This window comes from Fundulus heteroclitus, chromosome 20 (genome assembly GCF_011125445.2).
Source record: "Fundulus heteroclitus isolate FHET01 chromosome 20, MU-UCD_Fhet_4.1, whole genome shotgun sequence".
NCBI lineage: Eukaryota > Metazoa > Chordata > Actinopteri > Cyprinodontiformes > Fundulidae > Fundulus > Fundulus heteroclitus.
The window spans coordinates 41,819,038-41,843,624 of NC_046380.1; the positions used below are offsets into that span (position 1 = coordinate 41,819,038).

At 40.7% G+C, this 24,587-nt stretch overlaps 1 protein-coding gene across 2 annotated transcripts in view; it reads right to left on the bottom strand.

Annotated features, from left to right (window-relative positions):
* slc41a1 (solute carrier family 41 member 1) overlaps positions 1-10,773 on the bottom strand; it is a 39,207-nt gene extending 28,434 nt beyond the window's left edge. Inside the window, exons 1-3 of one of the 2 annotated variants that reach the window (XM_021313512.2) lie at positions 10,459-10,773; positions 7,985-8,027; positions 6,759-7,884 (exon numbers count right to left, since the gene is read on the bottom strand). In XM_021313512.2, the coding sequence (XP_021169187.1) occupies positions 6,759-7,244 (486 nt within the window). In that variant the 5' untranslated portion in view covers positions 7,245-7,884; positions 7,985-8,027; positions 10,459-10,773. The remainder of the gene's footprint in view (positions 1-6,758; positions 7,885-7,984; positions 8,028-10,458) is intronic. The other variant, XM_012857524.3, reaches the window with a different exon arrangement.
* Positions 10,774-24,587: the final 13,814 nt, after the last annotated feature.

Consider the following 24,587-nt stretch of genomic DNA (forward strand, 5'->3'; position numbering starts at 1 on the left):
TAATTGTATGCATTATGTGTTAAAGCAAGAAGAAATGTGTTAATTATATAGCTTACACATGTGGATGTAGTGCTAACTGTGTTAAGAGTTTTGGAAAATTGTTAAAAGTATTGAAAAATCTGTCACAGCAATTGTAAAAAACTGTAACATCTTCCACTGCAATCTCCCCATGATTTCAATGTACAAAGGTATGTCAGGAGAAGGGTGTAATAAAAATCCACAGCATTATATATACACTATGGTACAGTAATGACGGACACCAACAATTGGGGGAGTAAGTGTGGCACAACATTGTCAAAGAGACTGTCAAGATGCAACAATAAAGGAGGAATGTTACAGGAATTTCCAATGAATGCTGGTTATGTTCTAAAGGTGAGAACGATCTACTGTATTCTCCATATGTCTGGACTAAGAAGTAGGGGTACTAGAGAGATTTTTATTTTAATTCACAAGAAAACTATAATTTCTTCTAAAACCTGAAGGAGGCTGTGGACTCTTAATCTGATAGATGTGGAGAACTTTTGGAAGACATAGTGGGCAAATATGGTCAAATCAAAATTGAAGACGTGAGATATCCTATTTAAAAAAGTCTAAGTTTAAGGGTGTACAAACAGGATAATTGCACCTTTTTTATTTAGCTTTTTTCCCTTTAAACACATGGCTTAGTTGTTTTTTAGTTCCATTGTACAGGATGAATGACACATGATACCTGGAAGATATTTTTAAATGATTTATCATGGTCTAATTTATTTACCTCACAAGAAAACTGGCATTTTAACACAGATTTAACAACTGTAACTGTTTTAGGCAGCCATTGTGTGAATTTCTTAGCAAACTGCAAACCTTAACATACTCAGTTAGAGTAATGGATGCAGAATAAATGCATATTGATTCTGTATGCACTACTCCAACCTAGGGCTGTGTTAAAAAAATTTATTTTCCAATTATTAATCAATTTTCATATTAAAGATCAATTCACATAACCAAATATCAATAAAAAAAATCCCACTGTGAACTTAAATCTGTGAGCCGACATGGACTCCACGCTGACAGGAATGCGCAGAGCTCAATTTCTACGACCACATACACGGTGTCACACTATAAACTGCTCGGCGGCAAGAAGTCTTTGCATTGAACTGTTTCATATGTGACACTGAGCTGCTCCAAACAGGCCGTTGCAAGGACAAGGAGGATCACAGTCCCTCTCTCTGTTTTGCACTGCCAGCTGCGCGATGGGTGCCTGATGGAAAAGAAACGGCTCTACATGCTCAACTAGCTAAGCTAATCAAATATTTAATCAACACTTCCCCACTACGTTCTGCTGGGAAAAGTGTGGGAATTATAGGAATTTGTCACAAGAAAAGCAGACAACAGGTACGCTCGACTAGGGCTGGACGATAATTCGATAATGATGTATATCGATCTATGAGCGTATATCGATAATAGGAAAACGTGACTTAGCTTCCTCCCTGCTGGTTGGCCTTTTAATTAAACTTATAGCTGGTGTTACTGGGTCTGACCCCCGATAACCCCTTCCCTGGCCACAGGCCAATCCTTGAGAGTTGGGCTCCCTATAACTCCCTGGGCCTTTCACGGTTGTGTTGTGCTGCCTCTATTAAGGCTGCATGCAGTGATAGCAGGTTTGTGGTCTACTGTGGCTAGAAGGCTATAGCTGATGCTGATGCCATCGAGCTATAGCTAGGAAAAGTGCTTATCTTTGAAGCCAGTCCCACGGGCCTCCAGCACTTACAGTCAAGTTGCTCTAAGCTCAATCGATATTCTACAAAGCTATCAGAGAAAAGAGGAGGAAAGTAAAATCAGATGTGAAAAGTAAATAGGCAGTTAGCTGAAAGTGACGCTGAGAACAAATGCTGTTGCTTTGTGCTTCTCAGTAAAATGAAAGCTTTCTAGCTCTCATGTCTTGTGTTGCTCCCATCAGATGCACATGGTTGATATGTGTTGCTGTCAATGTGTCTGCATGTGCTGTAGGTGTGGCACCAAGTCCTCAGTGTGGCTTAAGCCCTTTCTGTCTTTCCCCTAAGCTGTAGTCAGACCAAGCAGAGCTCCTTTCCTACAGCCAGCCCCTAGTCTTGGCTCACTGCCCCCTGCCGACCCAGCAGCCTTGTGAGCACCTCTGTGAGCAGTTTTCTCTTCTTTTCACAGTCGCATGTTTTCAAGCTTTCTCTCAGTCTACTTCTGTCTAACTCCCCTATCTCACTCTTTGACTCCCCCGGTGTGATATATGTTGTTGTCTCCCTGGAACATTGGCCCTAAGCCAAACAAGCTCCCCCTCCTCGTGGCCACCTTCTTAGTTCTAGGAACTCTACTGGATAGCCCCAGTACCTCTGTGTACAGACTTATAGGAGCTCTGGTATGCAACCCCCTCATGGGTCTGGTTACCCAGTTGAGTAACATGGCCCCACTTTATTTGTGATCCCTGAACTTGCTGTACTGCGAGAGAAGCTAGACATGCTGGTGTGCAATGTGACAGTGTCACAGCCATTCCATCAGCGTCACAGAAACCAAACTGCGTGGTGTCTGTGCCGCTTTCCTGTTCCCTGCATGGACGATGGTGTTAAAGAAGGGCCTTATGGACAAGCAGATATACAGTGCCTTGCAAAAGTATTTATAACACTAAACCTTTCTGACACCTTGTCATATTACAAGGCACTTTTCAATGTATTTTATTCTGAAGTTTTGTGACAGGCCAACAGAAAGTAGAATGTAATGGTGTAGTGAAAGAAAAGCGATTAACGGTTAAATACGAATGCACGCCGGAAAATATGGTTTTGCAATGACAGGTGCAGTGAGCCACTTTTTCTGTTATAAATGTCCAAGTAAGCTATAAACTTTGCCACACGTTTAAAGTTTAACATCTGAAGGGTTTGCAAGACAGGTGTAGATAACTTTAGTTTTAAGCTTGATCTAGCTGATCAAAGAGATATAAAATAATTAGCATGGGTGTTTCTAGGGATTTACAGGGATGGTTGACAGAGTAAAAGATTAGCCAGAGTTGGAGACATCACAACAGCAGGCTAATCCATCCGGTCTCAATGACTCACATCCTAAACAAGAAGCAGCCATAGCCGCTGTTAGGATTTAATAGCTCAGAGCTCAGGTGATGTTAAAGATTGTTGGGTAATAACACCAAACTGTGCAGCCAATCTAAACTAGGAAGTCAGGCTCAAGCACCATTAAAAAATAAAAACTGACAGGTTCACACTGATAAACTCTTGTTTCCATTATGTTGTATAGAGTTGAAGTAATTAAATCTAACATTCTTTCAGTTTCTCTGATTTGCTGATTAAGATTTCCTGTTTTCTGGTATCTTTCTTTTTAGATGTGTATTTTATTATGTCTACAAATCCTAACCCTATATTTAACAGCCAAAAACAGAGAACTACACAGAAGACCATGATAGTATGATGTACATGCATATATTTTTTCAGCTTTGGTTTCCAATTTTTTTTTACAAGCTTACACCTATTGCTGTGACAGAAAATTATTTATTTGGCCATGGCCCCTTGTATGCACAGGAAAGCTATATTTTATGACATTTTCCCAAATGAACCGGTCGACTTTGTAGCCCAGACACAAAGAAACAGACAGCTTTAGGTAATGTTGCTAGTAGGGGTTTAAACCACCAGCTTTGTCACGATACGATGTTATATGAAATAGCTTCAGTAAATTCAGTTCACAAGTATATGATTGGTATGATGCAATCTCATCTGTCTATCTAACAATATTGTTTGCATTATCAACCATACACACACACACCCACACATACATCCTTGTTTAAAATACAAATTGACAACCGTGCCTCGACTTTCATTAATTTTCAACAGTTTCTATGGCCTAACCCTAAACCTAAATCTAATTGACACCTTAGTCCTAAATCTAGCTTCTACCCCAGAAACAAAGTGAGGACCAAAGAAAGGCCCTCACTTTATATCAAAGTCCTCACTTTACTAGTAAAACGAACATAAAATGTTCTCACTCAGCTGCAAGTACAAGAACACGCACACATAAAACCCAAATATGATTTGACCATCTTATTTCTCTCTTTTGCTCTTACATGAACAAAACCAACAATATTGTAATTTTAAAATAATAATAAAAAAATCACCTGTTCACTATAGTCTCATGTCCTCTGAATTTCAAGATAAAGGTGTACCTTAAAAATAAGGATATGGATCGATATTTTCATCTTGCATGCATAATCAATATGTCAATGTGAATTGATGTATCGGTACACCCCTAGTTGCTACCAAATCACTGCAGAAGTCTCCCTTTTCTATATCAGGCAGCGTTATCCTTTTTGAGCCAACCTTCAGTGGGAATGAGGTCAGAGGTACTGCGGATGGTCATAGTGACCGAGGAAGCCTGACACAAAAGAGTAAGTAATCTGCTTATCAAACTCCATCAACAAAGGTGAATGAATTTGAGCTTTCTGTGGCACTGGGGTGTTTAAATTCCCTTTAACTCTTAAGATCAACAGGCCTGACCGGAGACAGAGATAAATAGTTACCCTCCAGCAAGGACAAGCAGGATTAGCTGAGTTAGCATTTGACAGTGTCTTGAAGAAGGAATTAGGCAGCTAGGCGACCTGCTAGATGCTCAGGGGAACACACTTGGACAGTCGTTACAGACAAGACTCACCTGAACATTCAATGCAAGCACTGGCAGCAGCATGGACCGCGGAACAGGTAGGGCCAGTAGGGCCGCGGCCCTACCTACTTTTGATGATCAAACATGTAAAATAATATATATAAATAAAATTAAAATATTTAATAGCTATTTTTTTCAAATGCACAGTAGTCTATGGCAGCAGCATCATTCTCCAATGAGAAAGCGATAAATCATCCCATCTAAAAATGTATTAGCTGATTGTGTCATGTGATGTAAACAAAAGTTTTCCCACCTCTGCGCTGCTTATGACCGCTACTTCGTTTGCTTCGTTAGCTTAGTTAGCTAGTTAGTCAAGCGCTGAGAGGTGTTTCTCATCCCGCCGTCGTATCAAGACCTATCTGAGATCAACAACGACCCAGAAAAGACTAAATAGCTTGATGTGCGCCCACACACACAGGGATCTTTTGACCACAGTGATGCTTTGAGGATAGCCAGGGACTTCATCCAGCATAATGACAGACGGAGACACTTTTTCGGGAATATTTAGAGCAGGGGTGAGTTTGACTTTTCTTTTCAAAGTATTTTTATTCTGTAAATATTGTGTTAGCTGTAATATAATGATTGTAAGTGGAAATAAATCCGGGGCGTGTGTGCTGGAACGTCAGAAAAAAAGTTAAATAAAAATTCGGTGCCGATTTTAATTATAACATGGCAGACACATTTATCATGCTCAGGGACCACAGCCTATGAGAAAGCAATAAATTGTGGTGTCTAAAAATGGATTGGCTTGTCTTGTGTCATGTGATGCAAATCAGTTGCGTGATCAAGGGGATGCTGGTGTTTTATGTGTATGCGGGCGCGTGCGTATGTGATGGGTAGTGGTATTGTGAGTATTGCCTGATGGGCCCGACCAATTTGAAATGCGTTCCGCGGTCCATGGGCAGCAGAATTGGCTGCAGGCAAAGCTGTGACAAATTAGTCAAAAACGACACAGCATTCTTTGTGGGTTATTTCTCAAATTCCAACAGCATGGTGCCTATGCTGAAGCAGCATGAAAACTTTGAACTTGAATCTCTACATTCCTGGTTAAGTGACTATACCTCACTACACAATAATGACGGCTCTGACACCCACACTGTATTTTGCTTTCCTTCAGATTCCAGCTTAGCTGCACTGTGCTGCCATTTCAGGTGCTCAAAGAGAGTACACTTTATTGCCCTGCCCCCCCCCCCCCCCCCCCCCCTCCTCTTTGTGCTAAGTCTCTGAGGGTCCACTATGTTGCCATCAGTACACAATGTACTGGTCTCCTGGCAGGCTAACACCTCCAGATCTTTCTGCATTACAAGCTAACTTTTAACATAAATAGGTGATCTGTCCCTAAGGCACGATCAAAGTAAAAAACAAAACAGTTTGAGAAAAACTGAGTGTATGTAGATCCATCTCGTCACTTCAATAAAACACCCATGTATCTCCTAAAGTGCAGCATTACATGAACCAGCAGCACAATGACTGATGTGTGCCAATGTGAACTAGCCTCAGGTAAACCAATGCATTCCAGTGATAATCCCTCAACATTGTGTGTTGAGGTGTGCATTATCTGCTTAAAAGGAATACTGTAACAAAACCTGTTCAGGCTGTTTTTCGTCTGTAACTGGCGTGTATACAGTGGTATCTACACGCAGTCCAACTTGATATATTTAGAACACTGAGAAAATGGATTTGCTGTCAGCTAACGCAGTCCAGTGATCTGTTTTATGCATGTACTTTTAAAATTAAACATCCATCAATTTTGCATTCATTTTGTTCTTTATAGGTTTACAGGGTGCTATTGCCGATCTCCAATGGCAGGGTGATGAAAGGGGGGATATACCCTGGACTGGTCGCTAGTTCACCACAAGGTGACACAGAGACACACACTACAGATAACCATGTGCACACACAATCACACTTAAGGCCTATTTAAAGTGACCATTTAGAGTGCTCATTTAAAGTGGCAAATTAACCTAACACACATTTTTGGAGCAATGGTATGAAGCCACACATGACAGGGATAAAACAAGATTGTAATCTGCTATATATCTTGTTATCAAACAATTTCTAATTGATTATAATTTGGCAGTAAAACTTACTTGGACAATGTCTAGCACCATTCCTGCTGCCACAGTTCCAAAGCCAGCCAGCAGAAAGGGGAAAACCACCTGCAGGCCGATGGAAATGGACGTCTCCTTAAGTGGTGTTGGTGGCTCAGGGCTCTGATTGAGGCTGTTGTCATCACTCTCGTTGCTCTGGCTTGCATTCTCCAGAAGAGCATCCTCCTCTCGTTGACCTTTGGCATTGGCCCGACAGTCTAACGCCACCACGATCTCCGATCTCTCCTCATCTTCCCCAATCTCGCTGATTCTTTCCGTAAAAGATGTGACCTCAGTGAGTTCAAACTCACCTCCAATTTGTGGGTTCACTTCTTCTGGGCCTCTGGTGAGGATCAGTGGGTGGACAGAGCAGTTAGAATTGAGGAAGGCTGGGGTCAGGAGACCTCCCTCCTTCTTCATCTCAAAGTCCCCTGAGGACATCTCGATGTCAGGGAGTTTGTCTTGTTCTTTTGACCAAAGTACCATGCGGAGGCCTTTGACAGACAGTGTCCTCAGCAAGAAAAGGTAAGCGTGCCTTAGGCTAATGGTTTGGGGAAAGTCAGAATGAAACCTGTTGGTGGATCTGGTTTTACACCTGGTCTCTCCAGTTGATTTATCCCATTAAATAGGCTAACAGGTACTGTGGGCTGTTACAAAAGAGGAAGAGTAAATTGCTCTGTAGATAAAAATTTCCAGCAAGGCACAAGCAGCCGTCCTACCGCAGCGCATGTGTTCCTGTCGGTGCTTCGGAAGCAATACCAGTATGTTCTCCATTCACTCTAAGGTGCTAGGGGTTGGCCGGCAAAAGAAAAGGCATTGCGCTTCAAAACAAAAGAGAAAAGAAAAAAGTAGACTCGGGATTTACTGCATAACCCCCCGCCAGTCATTTGTAAAGAGCCCTTTAAAGTCCAGAACAAGCTGAAGAAATACTGAAGAAGCCAGATTTCTGCAGTCTGGTCAGTCCGCTGATAGTGGGATCCTGCTCAGAGCACCGGTCTGGAAATGTCTCCCCTTACGCCACGTGGTGGCTGGAAGCTTTTCAAAGAGGATATTTAAAGATCTTCTGTATGAGGATCAAATTACCTGCTGCAGAAAACCACCTCTGAAAACCAGAGTTGCCAGTCACCTGTGGAAAAGAACGCATCCATCAGTTATTCGGTCTTTAAAGAATCACCATCCATTGATATTTCAGGGTTTTTTTAAACATTATGAGTCAGCCGACCAACCTGATTCCATTATAACAATGTCGCTGAGCCACACAATAGATTCCTATAAAAGTACAAATTGTAATGATAACAAAGGGAACACAGTTACATCAAGTTCAGCCAACTACTTTGATGGAAGCATGTGACATTTCTGGCAGTTCAGGTTTTAATCTCTGGCATTATGGGAGTGTTGAGTTGAGACTCAGTGGACTTAACCAGTTTCATCCAGTACCGAATTTCCAAAAGGTTGCTAAAATACATAACCAGTGGATGGGACAATGCTGGTCAGACCTCTGTAATTTTGTATTTAGTGACCATAATTCCTGTTGAACCTTTTAAGACATTTAAAAGCTCACTTTTGAAGATTGACTGTCAAGTGTATCACTCAGGTGCACATGCAGAGGGTTTAAACCGCTCAAGATTGTCCCATTTTAGAAAAATTAAAACTGTTGTGATAGTCCTTGAAATGTGCTGGAACAGGAGTTGGTCAGTTTTAACCAAACGTTGAGTCCAAAATTTTGTCCAACTTTGTTGATTTAGTGAATGAACAAGCAGGAACATCCTCATTCTTTACAGACTGCTGCTTTGAACTTTACAGTGACCTGATCAGGCTTCACTTAACCTCTACTATGAGATAAAACAGGAAGTGATAAAACAGTGCAATGATGCTGTACAATACTATTAATGTCAGGAGGTGAAGTTAATAACTTGAATTCACAATAAAGAATCGGTTTGTTCTCTTAAAATAAGGTTCACCTTTTACTCTCTTTAGGAGTTAGTGCAAGCTAATGCTAGCTATGCTTAGCACTGACCCTCTGATTCACTCCAAGAGTTGACCTCAATATAGGCAGGCAATATTTTATACAACATTTTATATTCAGTTTAAAGTTTGCTACCAAAATTACACTTTCAAACAAAGATCGTTTGCACATACAACAATAAACCGCGGTTCACTTCCAATGTGAGGGAATTGCATCAGACCGAGGAAGAGGAGATCACGGCAGCTAGGACAAGCTAGAGTGAGAAGCTAAAGAACAGCTTCTCAGTAGATGACCCCAATGCCAGACTGGGAAGAATTTAAAAATGTCACCAACGGCAGGAACCTATCTCCAATCTCAAATCCTGTGTTGTGTACAAAGTTGGCCAATAAGGCTGATAATAATAAAACAAGTTACTGGACCTTGTGTTGTTGCTCTGATTGGAGCACCTTATTTTTTTCATTGTATTTTGTACTTAAGGTTGCACTTATTCCTAACATGTTGATTTTTCTGCTCTGTTCTATTCTTGGTTTTATGCTCTTTTCTATAGACAGACAGAATAACTCTAACAACATCATTTCCTTAGAGATTATAAGAGATTCTCATGATATTTTTACAGATCATTAATGACAAAATTAAAACTTGTTAAAACAAATTAGATTTGCTTATCCTGCTTATTAATGTTAAACCAAATCTTGAAAATCAAACCCAGTATTCTGGGTTCATCTCAGAATACCCAACCCAGTTGTGTTAAATCAAACCTGGGATGGATCACTCCATATTTAACCCTGGACTTAGTTGGCGAAATAGATTTGGATAGATAGAGATTTGGGGAGCTTCAACACAGCTGTTTTTAGAATTTAAAGGGAACGTCACGGGGACCATTTTGTGATTCTGCCATAAAACGTCAACTTTACATTGAAATTATCTTGCAAAAGTGTGGAGAAAGAACGTGCAATGCCGATGACAATTTTAATATTCCTGCCAGGGAAGCTTGTTAGAGCACTTAAAAGGGCTTTTAAAAAAAGCAGGTTACAAAATATATTGAGTCACATTTTCCTAATACCAATACAGATTATTGGATTTATGGCGTAGCTCTAAGAGGGCTCTGTCCTGATCATTTACCCAGATCAGTTTATCTGCCAATCAATCAATCAATCAATCAATCAATCAATCAATCAATCAATCAATCAATCAATCAATCAATCAATCAATCAATCAATCAATCAATCAATCAATCAATCAATCCACAAATGACACCTTTCCTTGGGATGCCGGTCTGCAAAACTTCCCTGCTCTCTGACTTTGCACTGCGTTCCTCCGGCAGCATGTTGCGACATCCTCGCACAGCCCGTTGGCTTTCCGCGCTGAAACAATCCTCTGCTTAGTAGTCAGGACCAACACTGCCCGAACCCAACATGGCAAAGGCGTAAATTAGTGCTCTCCTGGTCAGGGCTGAATAGTCGAGCCCTCCTGCTCTGTTCTAACTGCTCGTTTATACCGGCGCAGGGGGGCTTTCTGTTGTGATGCCCGGCTTTCAAGCGTCCCTAGCGCTATCACCAGGAGGGATCTAAGTCTTGACATTATCTCCATAAACGCGTAATTAACTTGTCTCCATAATGATCAGGTGCATGCTGTTTTATTCACCTTTGCCAAATGGCACACGGTGTTCACCCAATGAAACTTTCTGTGCTCTGCTCCACTGAATGGAATGCGATCTCAAATAAAAGAGTTTACCTCAAACTATCCAAGACCCGGAGAGGAAGAAGCGGAGAATTGAAGGTCAGTATGTGCACAAAGACTCCATGCGGCCGCCTGGACGCTGCTGTCTTCCGATCCTCGGCTTTGCGCACGCCTTGTGTACGGCACCGGCTCCGCACAGCTGTCTTAATGCTTGGTGGTGGCTAATAGTTAAACCACCCCTCCCTCCCTCGTGGCTGAAGTTGCCTCCCCGTCACATTGCGCCCGTCCAGTCAGTGTCCCAGCGCCGCCTGCCCGGCTGCACGGATGCGCCTCTGTAATCCATCAGGAAGGGGGTGCCAAGAGGCCATAACACGGGCCTCCGCAGTGTGTGGTGCATATCGGATGTGCTTTGGTCTCGTCTCAGCTGCGCACATCATGCTGCGATGTCCCAACGCCAGTGGAAACTCCAGCGTGCCAGCCTCCTCCGCAAGCCTAGTAATTTACAACCAGCCGCTTAAGCCGAAGTTTTAATTTAACAACAGGCCCACATTCACAAAATGAATTGGCGCTCACGCAGATCGGAACATGTTGGTCACTAATCCACTAATCCACAGACACCGGAGGTTAATAAATCTTGGCTGCGCAAAAGTATCAAGAATGTTTGACCTGAAAATGACCTAAATATAGATTTTTTTTTATCTTTGTGAAAATCAGTTTATCACATTTTTATGGGTGTTAAGAAGTACACATACACCATGTTCAACTGACAAAACAAACAACAAAACCATAAAAAATATATTTTGAGACAGTATTTTTAATAATTTAATCCCACCTATTTATTCAATTCAATTCAATTCAATTTTATTTATATAGCGCCAAATCATGAAACATGTCATCTCAAGGCACTTTACAAAGTCAAGTTCAATCATATTATACAGATTGGGTCAGATTATACAGATTGGTCAAAAATGTCCTATATAAGGAAACCAGTTGATTGCATCAAAGTCCCGACAAGCAGCATTCACTCCTGGGGAAGCGTAGAGCCACAGGAAGAGTCATCTGCATTTTACATGGCTTTGCTGCAATCCCTCATACTGAGCAAGCATGAAGCGACAGTGGGAAGAAAAACCACCCATTAACGGGAAGGAAAAACCTCCGGCAGAACCGGGCTCAGTATGAACGGTCATCTGCCTCGACCGACTGGGGTTACAGAAGACAGAACAGAGACACAACAAGAGAAACAAAAAAGCACAGAAGCACACATTGATCTAGTAATCTGTTCTACATTAGATGGAAGTAGCGGGTGAGCCGTCTTCTCTGGATGATGTCACAGTTAACAGAACACCAGACCAGGTGTACCTACTATGAAGAAAAAGAGAGAGAGCAAAAGTTAAAAGCTGAAATGACGACAGTCATTTCAATGTAATACAATGCAAAACTGGAGAACAGTAAACTGAAGAACAGTAGAAATCAGTAGAGTGAGAAAATTAGACCCTGATGTCCTCCAGCAGCCTAGGCCTATCACAGCACAACTATAGAGATAGCTCAGGGTATGAGCCACTCTAACTATAAGCTTTGTCAAAAAGGAAAGTTTTAACATTAGTCTTAAAAATAGATAGGGTGTCTGCCTCACGGACCAAAACTGAGAGTTGGTTCCACAGGAGAGGAGCCTGATAGCTAAAGGATCTGCCTCCCATTCTACTTTTAGAGACTCTAGGAACCACCAGCAGACCTGCAGTCTGAGAGCGAAGTGCTCTGTTAGGAACATACGGGGTAATCAGAGCTCTGATATATGATGGAGCTTGATTATTAAGGGCTTTATACGTTAGAAGGAGAATTTTAAATTCTATTCTTGATTTAACAGGAAGCCAATGAAGGGAAGCTAAAATTGGAGACATATGATCCCTGATTTAAAAATGTGACAACTCATACAGATTAATTACATTTGAGTCCCGAAAAATTGACAAATTCCTGTCAACAGGAGAGCTCTCCATTGGCTAATGGATGATATTCCAACCATTCCATCCATCCATTCATCTATCCATCCATCCAGTCTTCCCCTAATGGGACCTCCCAGTAAAACATGAGGAGCGGTATGCAGGATATCCTAGTCGGATGCCTGAACCACCTCAAGGCTCTGCCTATCGTTTGGCTAGCGTGGAGGAAGCTGATTTCAACAACTGGTGTTTCGGATCTTGTTCCTTTCAGTCCCCATTCATATCTCATGACCATATGTGACGGTTGGAATGTAGACAGGCTGGTTAATCAAGAATTTTGCTTTATGGTTTTTCACAGCAACAGACGTGACAAGTCTGTCCATAAATATAGTCCATCCTATCACTCATAAACAAGACATCAATATACGAGATTTCTTATTTTGAGGCAAAGATTATCCCTCACCTTATGGTATAGAAACATGGCCTCAAACTTAGAAGATCATGGCCTCAAACTTAGAAGATCTGACTAACTGGCAAGCGGGACCGAGCCAGGTTCTTCCTGACTGCAAACTGCTCCATTGCAATTTAACACCAACAAATGTATTTAATATTTACTCAATTAACCCTTTGTCTGTCAGGTATTGTCCTGTGAATATCACTCCAATTTGGCTTTGATATTAGGACAATAGAGGGACTCAAGCTCAAGCATTCTCCATCCATCCATCCATCCATCCATCCTCCAACACACTTATCCCTATTGGGGTCGCGAGGGGTGCTGGTGCCTATCTCCAGCTGTCAATGAGCGAGAAGCGGGGTACACCCTGGACAGGTTGCCAGTCCTCAAGCAGTCTCTTAACAGCAAAGTCTGCACATATATGGAATGGATAAGTGATAACTTCACATCAAATCTAAGAATTTATTCACTGAAATAATTAAACTTAAATCATACACATTTCAGTCAACGACTCTTCTTTACTAGGCTAGTAAAACTTAACCAAAACCATTAAGCAAAATAAAGTGAAAGAAACTAAGGAACTATGTACAAAATCAAAATCGTTCTCATTTGTCACCTGGGATGGAAGTAACATTCCCTATTAACATTCCATCCTCCCCATCAACAATGTCTGTCATGTTTTTCTCCTTTCACACCTAGAGGTACTTTATTGCAGAATGTAGTCTGTGTTTACTTCCTGGTTTCTGAGCCAATCCCATGAGAGTTCCCAGGGATGCGAAAACAGAGTTCAGCATTTGGTATTTTATCTTGGCAAAAGAGCTGCAGCCTGGAAACATGGAAGCCAATAAGAGAAGCAGACCAGACAGCTTAAGAACACTTATTTTTTTATTAATGTAGCTATTTCTACAGAAACAGATTTTAATTGTAACTCAAGAGGGTGGAGGAAAGCTTTAAAAAAGATGGACGGGCAGAAGTTATGTAGGAAGTGTCATGTTTTGTAGACTGAACCCGAACACAACCACAGCAGAGTATAGTTTAACAGTTTATTGAAGTTTGTGGATAGTGGAGGAAGGAATCAAGAGTCTGTGCTGAGCTGAAGCAGGAGGATGGTGAAGGCAGGAACTGGCAAGCGGGACCGAGCCAGGGCATGGAGGCAGCAGAACCAGAAGCACAGCAGAATGGAGACATGGAACCACGCTGGACCAGCAGCACAACAGAATAGAGACTTGGAACCAGGAGCGCGACAGAAGGAGACTTGGAACCAGGCTTGACTTACAGGACGACAGAATGGAGACTTGAAACCAGAACTACAGCAGGCTGGCGGAGAATGGAGGAACTTCGGGCTGGACGAGACTGGATGAGGTGAGCAGCAGAAACAGAGGTAAGCAGGAAAACAGAACCAACAGAACGAACCGATATGGGAGGACTGAATGCAGGGAGCTTAAATAGGGAGGCTGACAGGTGTGCTGAGTGCTGACTGATTAGGGACTGACAGGTGTAGATGATTACTGAACTGAAGACTGGAGCTGTATGGAAGGTGGAAAGTGTCTAGAGACTGTGCATGGTGCAGCAGACAGGCTGCATCATGACAGGAAGCACCTCCAGCTAACTATGTGGCTAACCGTGAGGCAATAGGGCTTTTCTCAAATAACGTCAAAGTGCAAAATTTAGAACAGCACAGTGCGCATGGGACATGGACATTTTAGAGTTGGACAAGCATGGAAAAACAAATGGTTTACTTTTGTGAGTCAAATAGTGAACAGATCTGTCTTGAACACGCCTCAACAGACATGTTATAGCAACAGCAAAACACTGCTGCGTTGGTATCTGCCAGAGTGACATGCAATGTGATGATTGTGACCATATGAAGGTTTTTTTCATTGATTTCCCAAAACCCCAAAGGATTGCCGAGAAATGCCAGTGTTGGATACAAGTTTGTAACCAAGAGGACTTTACTATGGAATCTGACCAGAGACACCTACACTGTATGTGATCTCTACATTTTCTCCGTCGTAAGGAGCCAACACTTGAATGTCCAGACCTAATACCAGCAACTGCAACATCTGTGCAAGTAGGCTACTTTTATTGAGCTTGACCCAAGGAAAACATCATGTAACGTTCCTGGCACTGGAGCTGATCTAATTACTATTCAGCACACCTGTTCAGTCTCCACCCTGCCTGCAATCAACCCTTAATGATTTCACCTGGTCTCACCTCCATATAAACTCTGTTCTGATCAGCCTCCAGTGCCAGAACGTCTCAAGCTATTCAGTAAGAGCCTTTCAGCATTTCTGTCTGCATGCCTGTTTTGTTGCCCGACCTGCTCTCTTTGTTCTCCGTTTTTGAGCCTGCCTGACCCCTATCTGATTCTGTCTGCCTGCCTGAAACCTGCCTACGTGGGTTCTGAATTCTGAACCTGCCGGATTGTGTGTTTTGGAGCCTGAGGAACTCTCTGAGGTTGTTGGGGTCCAGCCAGTTACCCTGACCCGGATTGTCCTATGGCTCATTCTACCCTATCAGTACTGCTGCTGGAGCTCTACCTACCCACCTTAGCCCTTCAGTCTGTCAGCTTATCTCTGCTCATCCTGTCTGGCTAACCCATGGATTCAGTTCTGCCTTTTGTCCATTTACCCCTCTGTGAATAAACCCTGTTTACATTGATTCTGTGTCTGGCTGAATATCGGGTTCTATCTAAGCATTTATTACACATCATCATACAATCCATGAGGGGTATTCATGTGAGCTTTGGTGTTGCATAGTCCACTTATTGTAAGCAACTTTGGGCTTGGTTTTCCCTAAAGTTTCATGAGTTGACGTTTGCTGTTTATTTATTTTTTTGGCTTGTTTTGAACGTGAAATCGCGTTTTTGGGCTTGGCTTTTTTTCTGACAGGACCCCTCTTCCTGTTTATCATTCCATGCAACCAGAGCTATCAGCTGGGCTAATATCAACCCCCATCCTCCCTGACAACTATTTTGCAAGCAGGAACATCCCAGTAAATAGCAACTAAATACACATATTTGTAATTATGAGGGATAACGCGTCAGTTTTAACGCGTTATTAACGCGTTAACTTTGTTAGACCATAACGGCAGTTTTTTTTTTTTTATGCGCGTTAATGGCGTTAATGCTTTGTATCCCCGCAGCGTTCTCCACACCGTCTTTTTTTTCTCTTTATCCTCGAGCTTTTCCTAGTTCCCAGAATGCTAAGGACTAGCAAAACAGACCCGCGCTCACTGTTGCCAAGTCTGCTATTTCATGCAACTTTGGGCTTCGTTTTTCTAAAGATGCTTATAAATTTCATGATTTGTGGGTTGCAGTTTTTTTGGGCTTGTTTGTGAGAGTGAAGTTGTTTATTTGGGCTCTAAAATAAGTAACGCTGCTGCACTACAGACACAATGAGTATAACCAGCTGAAATGTCCCTCCGCCTCATTATGCGCTGCAGCGCATCCTCCTCTAGACTGACATAGGAGCCGAGGGAGTAAAGGCAGGAAGAGCAACTCTACCCGTATTTGCTGCAGTTCATGGTTGCAATAACTGATGATAACTGCTGAAAGTAGATTTGGCGGTGCAGATCACCATTTTGAGCAGACATTGGTTCTGAAGATTATTTTTTTACACGCTGATAACATTGCAGAAACCCAACCTATAAACCATACTTTAATGCTCATTCATTCGTTGTCTTTTTTTGTCTCTAAAATGTAAAATTAGTATTACTTTATATGTAGATGCTTAATACCATGTCTATCTTTGTTTAAGAGGCTAAAAAATATTTCAGTATGAAATGTTCATTTATTTGCACATTTGTTTACACATTGTGTAAACAGCAGGGCATTATTAGTGATTTAGCCCATTATAGGCCAGAGTTTAACATTTTATGGCACCAGGATGTTTTCATTCCAATTCTGAAAAGCGCTTGAAAATAAAAAATGAAAATATTTTTTTACAAGCATGTTTTTTTACTAGTGTCTTTTATTGTAAACTTGCATCTTAAAATGCCCAAATAGGCTTTTACCCTTTCAGAAATAAAAAGATAAAATATGCAATTAATTTGCGATTAATCTCGAGTTAACTACTGGAATTATGCAATTAATCACGATTAAAATTTTTATTCGTTTGACAGCACTAGTACATGTTAGAAGCGGCCTCTGTATTACAGTGTGGTGGTTTGCATGTTGTACTTCTTTTCATAGAGCAAGTTGCTTGTTTATCTCACAAAACTGGTGATCTTGTTTGTGTGAGTCTGTGGAGGGGTATGTGCGTGAAGGTGAGATAAGATCTCAGTGTCTGATTACAGACTTGCACAAATGACTTTGCAACTTTAGAAAATAAGCAGTTTTTAAGTCTACTATTTGCAACTAGTCTCATAATAATTGAAAGCATAGGCCTGTAATAATGTATAATTTTTTTCTATTAGCTGTAATTCTACACAAATTCAGTGGGTTTCTTCCTCATGTTTGATCCATTGTGTGAGAGGAGAGAACAGCCTCTCCAACCTTTCTACTAATATTGCTTTCTTTCGGCTTATTTTGAGGCTTCTACATTTCAACCGTTTAAGCTATTTTACTCTGTGTTTCTTGACTGAAACAAGCTCCTGGGAAGTTGTCATTTCCAAAATGATTGGTACTGCAGTTGTTGCAATTCTAGTTTGTGCTCTGGTTCTCCAAATATCCGGGAAACTTGACTGGCTCTGGGAAAATGTGACGTTATTTGCGAAACGCCCCATAAACTTGATATCTTTCTCTTAAGCGCCACAAAACACCATTAATTAACATTAATGATGCTTACTAATGATATATAAATGCTCAAGGTATTGTTGGACAATTGAAGAACAAACAAATACAAACATTATGTTTTAACAAACTGTTTAACTTGGCTCGTAGCAAGCTGTTAGCATAGCAGCCAGTGGACCTCCTGGAACTTGTTTAAATGGAGTCATATTTCAGTGTAATGAGCAGATCAGAAAACACAAACATTAACATCCCATAATTGTTTTAAAAATGTCATGGAAAGAAAGTTTGTCATAGCCTTAAAACACAACCCAAACACATGATCAGGTTCAAAAGAGCACTAGCAGAGCCCCATTTCACAAAGCCGGGTTAGTGGAAATCCAGGGTAAGTTCCTGCATGCCCTGACTCTTCCATTCCAGAAAGCTTAGAAGCATTTACCCTCAGTCACATTATAACAACAAATTACTTGGTGAAACAACCATTCTCGGTAGCAGAGTTAAAAGAGTGGGGATGAACTACTCAGAGTATCTACTTTCTATTTAGCATAGGGTTTCCATGCTTTCTGAAACTGGACCCAGGTAGCTTAGCTTCAGTTTTTGACCTCAGTTTAACCTTAAAAACACAGTGAATACACATCAGAAGTAAATAATACCCAAATGTTCCATCCAAATAAACTTTTCCTGTTTTCTCCGCCAAACCTCATCCTTTATTGTTTCCTGCTGTGGTGCCTGGGTGGTTGACATCCAGTGGCAATGAGTTGTTTTAGTGGGAGTAAGCGAGAGCTCTGGCTTGGGTCATGAAAGCTGCGAAAGGCTTTCTTTAGGAGATCCAGGTGCTCTGGGAAAGCTCTGCAGTGTCTCTCAGCACTGTCCTCAAATTGGTAAGGTGGCTAGCTACATGACAGAGCAGTAGTGCTCGCTAGGTGCTTCTGGGGAAGCACTGCACAGTATACAGTATATAACCATTTAGGCTACTGACAATATCATGCAATACACACTTTCTTGCCTCTATTTTATATATTCTTTGTAAATTTCTCCACTTTTTATTCATGATTATTCAATATTTTGTCTAATATTTATTTATCCTCAATAAAATTATGTTACTAGAGCCCCCCCTTTAACCTGTTGGGTAGTTGAAATTAATTAATTTCCCTCTATGGGGATGATAGAATTTATCTAATCTACATATTAATATTGTATGATTGTTATAGAAGTTTATGTGCTCTATTCCTCCATTGTTTAGGTGGTGGATCAGCCAATCGGCTCTTTCCGTTTCCACCATCTTCCCTGCTTCTTAGGCTTGCTAAAAGTCCTCCTCACCACTGCTAACATTTTTTTCCACTTTAGGAGCTCTCTTAAGGCCTTAAGGAGGAAATACACTGGGCATTTAATGTAAGCATAGCATAGCAGCTTACGGGCATGTTTTTAAAAGCATAAATTTATACCAGCCTCTGCAAAGTACAGTCCACAGCTGTGTGTTCCTGCTCCGAAAAGAACTATTGTCACGTAAAAAGAGCATCTAGTAGAAGGTGCACCTCAACCTTCCTTCCTCTAGTTGACGAACAGGCAGAGAGCTCAGCAAAAATGAGTGAATCCCATAAATCAGCAGCGTCAACAAGGTAACTTCTACCACCTTGCGACTGAACTGAGACTTGACGTCTGGGATACTTTCGGAAGTGAAGTTTGACACAGGATGTTGTTTTCCCATTTATTCCCCGCCAAACAGGAGCGTAAACGTATCTGAAATTGGAACTTCAATGTAATTTAGGCGTTGCGTAGCGTAAATACGCGGATACAACGCGCATATTATGCTTCTAGTGTAAATTGACTGATTAAAATGAAAAGCTAACCAAAGTCTAGGACACGCATATGCTGCTTTGCGCATCGCAATCTTTCCGGTGTGTTTCTTCCATAAGATGCTTTGTGAATAACATTTATTTTACCAAAGGAGAATTCTAAGAAAAATCTTAGAATTCAGGAAATTCAATTTTTCCTAAAACAACGTCATTAAGAGCTACTTTTAGGCAGGGAAATGTGAAAAAAATCCGATCTTTTTGCCCATATGCCACCCATACCTGTCTTTTTCATGGCAGTGTGAACAACTCAATTGTGATCTTTTCACCCCCCCAAAAAATCTGATTTCAGCAAAAAATCTCAATTGAGCATCAAGACCTGCAGTGTGAACGTTTCCTTACGATTCTTTGTGAATCCGGGCACACTTTCAGGTGTGAGAATCTGTCTGGACAACCTATAGCCATGGACTCAAAAAATCCTGACCAAATAGTAATGTGATGAAAACTACAGTTTAAAAACAAACACACAAACAACAACAACTAATGATTGCTTTGTGAAGTTTGTCATTGCTTTGTGAAGACTTGCAGAGAACATAGCAAACATCTCTAAAAACATGCTCTGTTCAGCTTAAATTTAACTTTGTAGACTAGCATATTAACCTGCAGGACATCATCCTGACTGTGTTGATGAGAAGATAAATGGACCATGATACAGAGAAATCCTGGAAAAAAGGCAGCAAATGAATTGAGACTGGGATGGAGGTTCACAACTAAAGCTGTAATCGCAGCAAAATGTTGATTTATAAAGTACTGAACCAGATATGATTTTTCTTAAATTTACAGTTATTAACTATTGTTGGTATGTCTGATTACATCTTAAGAAATCAGAATCAAAATGAGCTTCATTTCCAAGTAATATTTTACACATACAATGAATTTACTTTGGCGATAAGGTGCTACACATAGACAAACATCCAAATATTAGAAAGGACATTTAAGTGTGTATAAAGTGATAAAATATCAGAAAGTTCAGCTTTGAAAGGCTCTGTAGAGCTAAAAGGTGTTTCATCACCCTTTCACTTCACTCTCACTGAATTTCATTGCATAGTGTTGTGTGTCTTTTGTTGTTACTTGGAGATAATCTCAGGGGACCAGTTCCGTCTAGTTTTCTTGTTGCTACACAGATGCCTCTTACTCAGCTCCAGCTTCACCCAGCAGGCAGAGAGTGCAAATCCAGCCGTGCTGACACCAAGTAAACGGTGGGGGTCCACTTCTGATGCTGGGTGTGTTTCTATGAGTTTACCCTGAATGGGAGGGAAACAGGAAGTTGTAACTGCCTTACTCTGTGTGCTTTAGCTACTAGCACAGAAAATAGACCTTTTTTATTTTGCATACTCTTCCTACTTAATTATAGAAAACTGTATTCGACACCAAGTTGATTTTAAAAGGTCCTGGAAACAGCATCCAGATTGAACTAAACATTCATGTATTTTTAAGACTAACAAATGTTTTGCTGAAATTAAGATTTCTAACAATTAAAGTGAATGAAATAAAAAAAAAGAAGGTTTCTAAGATTTAAGTTGAGCATACTGAAGGTAATGTGTGAACTGGTGCTATGCGATAAATCATCACTCTACACTTGCAGTCTTGTTATTAATCTATCTTCTGTGACCCACTTGTCCACACGAGTGAATATTTACTGTAGGTCTGATTTCCAGTGTAAGACGGAGAGGTCTGACTGTGAATTAGCCACCATTTATTTTCAGATGAAGATTTTGACAGGCAGTGAGTAGTTGCAGGAAACGGCTTATATCAGGTAACTGCAAAATAATCTAACCACATTTCCTTTATCTATGAAAATGTCCTTAAATCATTGGCTATTATATGGGGAATGAAACATCCCTGTGATCTTTTCCATTTCATTAACGGCAGTAAGAAATGCCCAGTGGCAGACAGCTCAGTTGTGTTCCTGAATAAGTTGGGTAAAAACAGGTGTCAGGATCCCCAGGGGAGTGATTACTTATGATAGCTCCCTGGGGACCCTGCAGTCTGGTTATTTTGTTATGTTTATCCCTGATCCTCGAGTTTGTTTCCTGTTCGTTTTCTGTTCAGCATTCATGTTAGATATAGATGTGTTGGTATTTGGTAAATTTTGGTCCTGAGTTATTATTTCAGTAGTTCTGTTAGATTTGCTCAGTTTTGTTATATTTTCCCATGTCATGCCATTATCCTCTTCCCTGCTACATTTAGCTTTTCCGCTCTGCTCCTGCTAGTTCTCTGCCCTCCTTAGATCTTTTTATTATTATTCTGTTATGGCAGATTGCAACCTTGATTTCCAGGTGCATACCACCACCTGCCATATCAGAGTCTGATTGCTTACACAATTTCTTTTGCACTGTGGAGAAACTCCGCCTGCACAGATGAATATTTGCCCACCTCAGCATTTTATCATAATTAGTTAACAAGTTGGTGGTACTACACCCAGACTGTGCAAAGAGCCTAGCACTATTATCCCCGGATTGTCATTGAAGCACAAAGATTGTGAAGTAAATAAAATAAACATGATAGTGAGATTACCTGGTCCAGATGCAGCTGAATCTGGCAGAACAGAATGATGTTATTTTGCACTTACAAGCCTGGGAAAGCGAAGAAATTTATCTTGCCGCTTGCAAATCCACGTCCACGTGTTTTGTATTGATTATTCTGATAGACAGATGTGCCAGGCTAAGTTTTTAGTCTTTCCAACTCAGTTTTTCCTTTTATAAAAGAAAAAAATCATTGACCCTGTACAGATTTTTGACCAATCTGTATAATCTGACCCAATCTGTATAATATGATTGAACTTGACTTTGTAAAGTGCCTTGAGATGACATGTTTCATGATTTGGCGCTATATAAATAAAATTGAATTGAATTGAATTGAATTGAATTGTGTTGTAACTATGCTGCCATTTTGCTCAGATGCCTTTCCGGGTTACACATAGACAATATAAGTAAAACACATGGATTCACACAGTGACATCCTTCTCAAAATGAAACACAAAGTACAGTCTATATGAACAGTTGGAATTTAAGGTTCATGCTTTTTTCTAAAACCACCTTTAGAAAGTTTAATGTCAGACAGGGAGGAGTTGCCTCGCATTTTTGTAAAGAGTCCTGCCTGCGCTGACTCATACAGTGTTAATGTCAAACAGCTACAAATGCTGCACTACGGATGCGGATGCGGCCAGATTTAGTAAAAATTTACCATGCACTTTGGGTAACACTTCTCTACCGCAGTGATTTCCTCGGTGAGGCTTTTTTGCTGCCATCAAAATTCTAATTTTGCACAATAAACCACACAAACTCCTAACTTTGACATAGAGTCTAAAAATGGCTGATTGCATTCAGGAAGTAGTGGCTGAGTGAGACCTTTATCCCTGGCTGTGCTTTTTCCACATTAACACATTAAAGGTAATTGCTCTAGCACAGCAGCAGAGGGGTTGCTTAGTCGCCTGAAATAGTTAGACCTTTTTAACCATTCAGGTAAGATTACCATTTTGATTGTACCAGAAGAACGTAGATGGAATTATTTATTTCAAGCAGCTGACATCCATGCTTTCTCACTCCTGGGGCCAACTTTGAATCATCCATTATCATAAAATGTCTAAACTCAGAAAGTAAAATAAAAAGAATGCATGTATTCTCCTCACAGAAAAGCCCTCTTCCCAGTCCCGTTTCTTGCTGTGTCCCTTTCACGCAGCGACATCTGGTAGCTGTAGTTAAAAATTTAATCTAAATTCAATTCAATTCAATTCAATTCAATTTTATTTATATAGCGCCAATTCATGAAACATGTCATCTCAAGGCACTTTACAAAGTCAAGTTCAATCATATTATACAGATTGGGTCAGATTATACAGATTGGTCAAAAATGTTCCTATATAAGGAAACCAGTTGATTGCATCAAAGTCCCGACAAGCAACATTCACTCCTGGAGAAGCGTAGAGCCACAGGGAGAGTCGTCTGCGTTGTACATGGCTTTGCTGCAATCCCTCAGAGGATAGAGGAAGAGGATAATGGAATTGATGCTCATTTGTAGCTATCATCCAACATGGCTACATCACAGTGAGCAACTTTAAAGCACTTTATACATTTCTCCCAGAAGCTCATATTTGATCTGATTTCAAGGTGTTTAAACCTGTTGCGTAATTTGTGGAGGCATGTCTCTGCACAATCAATTTAGCATCACTATTATGTCAAGTGTGTCCTGGTCTGTAAAATGCTTCTAGAACAATATCTTGTACTACTTATTATCAAAAGGCAGACTCTGAGTGTGTATTTGGGGGTTTCTTATTCGCCTTCAGCACCAGACACTCGTTTGGTCACTGGACACTGTTTTGACGTGCCACTGCCAAGACACAGACTTGCTTTTATCATATCCAGTAAATCCAAAAGTGTTCATACCCCTCAAAGCTTTTTAAATCTTTTTCTCATTACAAACACAAATGTCAACAATTTTTATTTGGGTTTTGTGTCTTAGACAAATGCAAAGTAGCCCATATTTGTGAAGAAGAAGTTAAATGATATTTCTGTTGAGATCCACATCTCGATTTGGAGGCTCTTTTGATAGGACAGCAGTAATTAATAATAATACTAATACTAATTGCCCAGTTCGTTACTGAACAAGTACATACATACACCTTACATGAAGTGCTTGGAACATGCTCATGGCACTTTTTACAACACACTGCACTTTTAAGTTATTGGCTAATTTGCACAACCAAAATTAGTCGTCTGCATTGTCAATGGCTTTGCAGCAATCCCTCATACTGAGCATGCATGAATTGCACACAATTGTTTTAAAAGACATTTATTTAACATTTTGGGTTTCCCATGCAGGTCCGGTAGCAGTACATCCCCAGGGCTCTGGCCTGCAGAAACAACAATTGTAAATGTGCAATCATTTGTGCAATATGTTATTTTAGTAATACCTTAATACCTAAGTGTTTGTGTGTAGTATATGTAAGTTTTTTCTTTCGTTCTTTTTTTGGGGCTTTTTCAGACATGCGGCAAAGGACCGCAGGTCGGATTCGAACCCGGGTCGACCGAGTCAAGGACTAAGGCCTCTGTATATGGATCGAGCTACCCGCTGCGCCACGGGCATATATGTATGTTTTAAAAGGTTTTAGCGTTGTGTGATGTGTTGTTTTTACTTACCTTCTTCTCTTGTCTAGATGTCTGGCCAAAAGAATTCCCACAGACACCTATTTGAAACTTCCGGGCCGGACC